Source organism: Cucurbita moschata, unplaced genomic scaffold, assembly GCF_002738365.1.
Source record: "Cucurbita moschata cultivar Rifu unplaced genomic scaffold, Cmos_1.0 Cmo_Scf00008, whole genome shotgun sequence".
NCBI classification, from domain to species: Eukaryota; Viridiplantae; Streptophyta; class Magnoliopsida; order Cucurbitales; family Cucurbitaceae; genus Cucurbita; species Cucurbita moschata.
The window spans coordinates 2,484,326-2,487,636 of record NW_019268524.1 but is presented as its reverse complement, the minus strand read 5'-3'; the positions used below and the strand labels follow the sequence as shown (position 1 = coordinate 2,487,636).

The 3,311-nt window shown below is 33.2% G+C and overlaps 1 protein-coding gene across 3 annotated transcripts in view; it reads right to left on the bottom strand.

The window, feature by feature from the left end:
* Positions 1 to 3,311, bottom strand: part of LOC111446378 — a 25,829-nt gene that overhangs the window by 10,448 nt on the left and 12,070 nt on the right. For all 3 annotated transcript variants that reach the window (XM_023085176.1, XM_023085177.1, XM_023085178.1), the window contains exons 12-14: positions 2,890 to 3,057; positions 2,692 to 2,751; positions 1,172 to 1,294 (exon numbers count right to left, since the gene is read on the bottom strand). In XM_023085176.1, the coding sequence (XP_022940944.1) occupies positions 1,172 to 1,294; positions 2,692 to 2,751; positions 2,890 to 3,057 (351 nt within the window). The remainder of the gene's footprint in view (positions 1 to 1,171; positions 1,295 to 2,691; positions 2,752 to 2,889; positions 3,058 to 3,311) is intronic.

Sequence of the window (3,311 nt, the reverse complement as noted above, 5' to 3'; positions counted from 1 at the left end):
AAAAAAAAAAAAAAAAAAAAAAAAAAAAAAAAAAAAAAAAAAAAAAAAAAAAAAAAAAAAAAAAAAAAAAAAAAAAAAAAAAAAAAAAAGAATTCCCTATATGACTCTTTCTCCAAGTTGGTGTGCACTATACAAGAAGGACAATGAATCACAAAGCCACTTATTTATGCAATGCATTTATGCTCAAATTTCTTTTAAAAGGATTCTTAATACCTTCGGATGGCATCTCACTTTTCCCTAGGAGGTAAAGGATCTATTGGACATGTCTTAACATGCCACCCTTTAAAAAATGAAAAACCCCAGTTATGGAAAAATCTCATTATAGCTGTCTTTTGGACTCTATGAAATGAAAGAAATCGAAGACTACTTACAGAGAAGACAGGCTTTGACAATATTATTTATCAAGCTATATTTTGGTGTAAATTGTCTAATACATTTGTTTCCTATAGACATACCTCCCTTATAATAAATTAGAAAGGTTTTTTGTAAATATCATGGATAACACATCCTGTTTGTAAATTTCAATCATCAATGAAATTGCCACTTATCAAAAAAAAAAAAAAAAAAAAAAAAAAAAAAAAAAAAAAAAAAAAAAAAAAAAAANNNNAAAAAAAAAAAAAAAAAAAAAAAAAAAAAAAAAAAAAAAAAAAAAATCAATTGAACTCTTTAAAATTAATCTTTCAATTTTAATTCTCTTTATTAGTTATTTGTTCATATTAAATTAAAATAATTTTATCAATTTAATTCAAATTGAGTGGGAGGTTCTTCAACATTCCCGATTAATTAAGAAAACAAACAAACCATCCCACTTTCTCACCCACATTCTCCTCTTTCCCTTGTATGATTCTTGGGCCATTAAACTTTGACTGAAAGACAATAGGAGTATAGTGAGATAATCTTAAATAAGGGAGAACTTCAATGTTGTCTAGCAGAATTGTCAACATTTTTATATGTCGCCCCAACTTGGTAGGGGTAAAATATGTGCACTGTGATAATAGATAATTTTAACCTCCATGGCAATAAAACAACAGCTATATTTGATATATTTTATCATCCACATATAACAGAGAAGAATTTGAACTCAATTGGAGATAACAAGAGAAGGTTATGCTTATTAAAAACAAAAATTAATGGAATGGTAAAGACAAGTATATAAAGGCTTAGGACTTACCACGTCTCCACTCCATCTAGCAGCTATATCAAAAGCTTCACCCACCACGCCACTGAATTTTGGGCCAAGTACTGATAAAACCCCATGACCTCTTTTTTTCTGAAGATCAAGTTCAATTTCTGCCTGAAAGCAAACAAGTCATTGTTGAGTACAAGGTTCAAGTATAAACAGTAACCGGCTGTCAACAAACATTGGATGGAAGAAGAGGAAAAAGAAGAAAACACAACAGAAAGAGTGGGAAAACAATCAACTTCCATTTAAGACAAGTTTTAAAACTTCAATAAAATACGATCACCATGTCGGAAAATCAAATGGCTATGGTAGAAAATAGACAAATTCTAGATGACTCTCTAATTGAGATGAATAGATGATTGGCTTGGGTCTCGCAAGAAAGGGGTGGTTCTTAAACTAGACTTGGAAAAAGCTCTTGATAAGGCAGATTGAGAATTTCTGGATGTTACTTTTTCTGCCAAAGGTTTTGGTTCAGCTTGGAAGGAGTGAATTTGTAGTTGTATCTCTAGTTTCAGCTATTCGATCATTGTTAATGGGAAGCCTGGAGGTAAAAACATTCCCTCTTGAAGCATTCAGCAAGGCAATCCGCTATTGCCATTTCTTATCATTTTGGTCTCCAATTGCCCAAGTCAGTTGATATCTCATAGTGCACGTTTGGGTCAAATTACCTCTCATCCTGTGGGTGATTCTAGTATGTGTTTAACTCACTTGTAATACCCTTTACGGGGTGATTTGGAAAGAGGTTTATCCAAAAACGATTAAATTCTTTATCTGGGAACTTAGCCTTGCTACAACCAATAGTGGACAAACTACAACAGCGTATGCCTCAACTTTATGTATCTCCATCTTGTTATGTTACGTGTTCTTTTGATTCTGAACACCCTGGTTATCTTTTTGGACATTGCTCCTGTGCTACACGGTACTGGAATATGATCCTTTCTGCATTTGGATGCTCACTAGCTTTGCCTAATAACATGTATGATTTTTTGGAATCCATTTCATGGGGCATCATTTGCACGGAGTAACAAAAAACTTGTGTCAGCTATAGAGTTTTTATGTGGCGTTTTTTGGGCGAATGAAATGAAAGATTATTCAGGGATTCATTCTCTACCTTTGATAATTTTATGAATTTAACTCTCTTTCAGCTATGTATTGGTGTAAATGTAAACACCCTCAATCTACCATTGCTAACATTATATATACAAGAGTGCACTGATGTAGAACTAAGAAAAATTCATAGTTCGGAACGAACTATTTAAAGGCCACAAACCAGCCAACAAAGCAAGACTAACCCAAGAGTTCCTAAATAAATTGACCAATTTGGTCAAAGGGGCCAAATAAGAAGAGACTTGGGTGAACTAAGGAAACCAACGATTATAGGAATGCAAGATCCAGCAAGAATCAAAGAAAATACAAGAAACTCAAAGAAAAGATCTTAAGACATAAAAGACTCCCCACATCATGCACCCTTCGCAAAATTGAATCGAGAGCAAGATTGATTGCCTTACCCTTTGTATTTCTCCCCTAAGTGAAGCCAGCTCCAGGTCATCAAGTGGCAAATGACGTAGCTATGACCAACAGACAAAGAATAAGGAGATCATAATCAGCTTATCACGTTCTTAGGGTATCAACTGTATGCAGTGCGGTAGCTAGTCACACAAAGTACAAAAGATCTTTTTTTTGAAAAATCAAAGCAACATGTATACCTCCAAATGTGCAGATCGAAATGGTTGGTAACATGCATTGACTCTTAATTGCCCTCTCTGGAGATTAAAAGAGAACAACTTCGACTTACTAGAATTATCAGAGCTAGGTTTCAATGACCCCACAATTTCTACTGAAAGACTTTCATCAGGCCGACCTGTTGCATCCAACTGGAACAACAGAGAGAAGATAGAGCACAAAAATAAGAAACCACTGATAAATAGATTTAATAAGAGCAAGATTGGATGTCAATTCTTTAAATTCATATAGTAAATTGACAAATATTTTAACTCCAAAAATCTATACCAGGTCTATACATTTAGAGGTCATAAAACAATATCACTCTAATGAACGTATGAATGCAAACAGGAAGCAAACAGTTTGTTATGATGTCTCTCTTGACAAAAAAAAAAAAAAAAAAAAA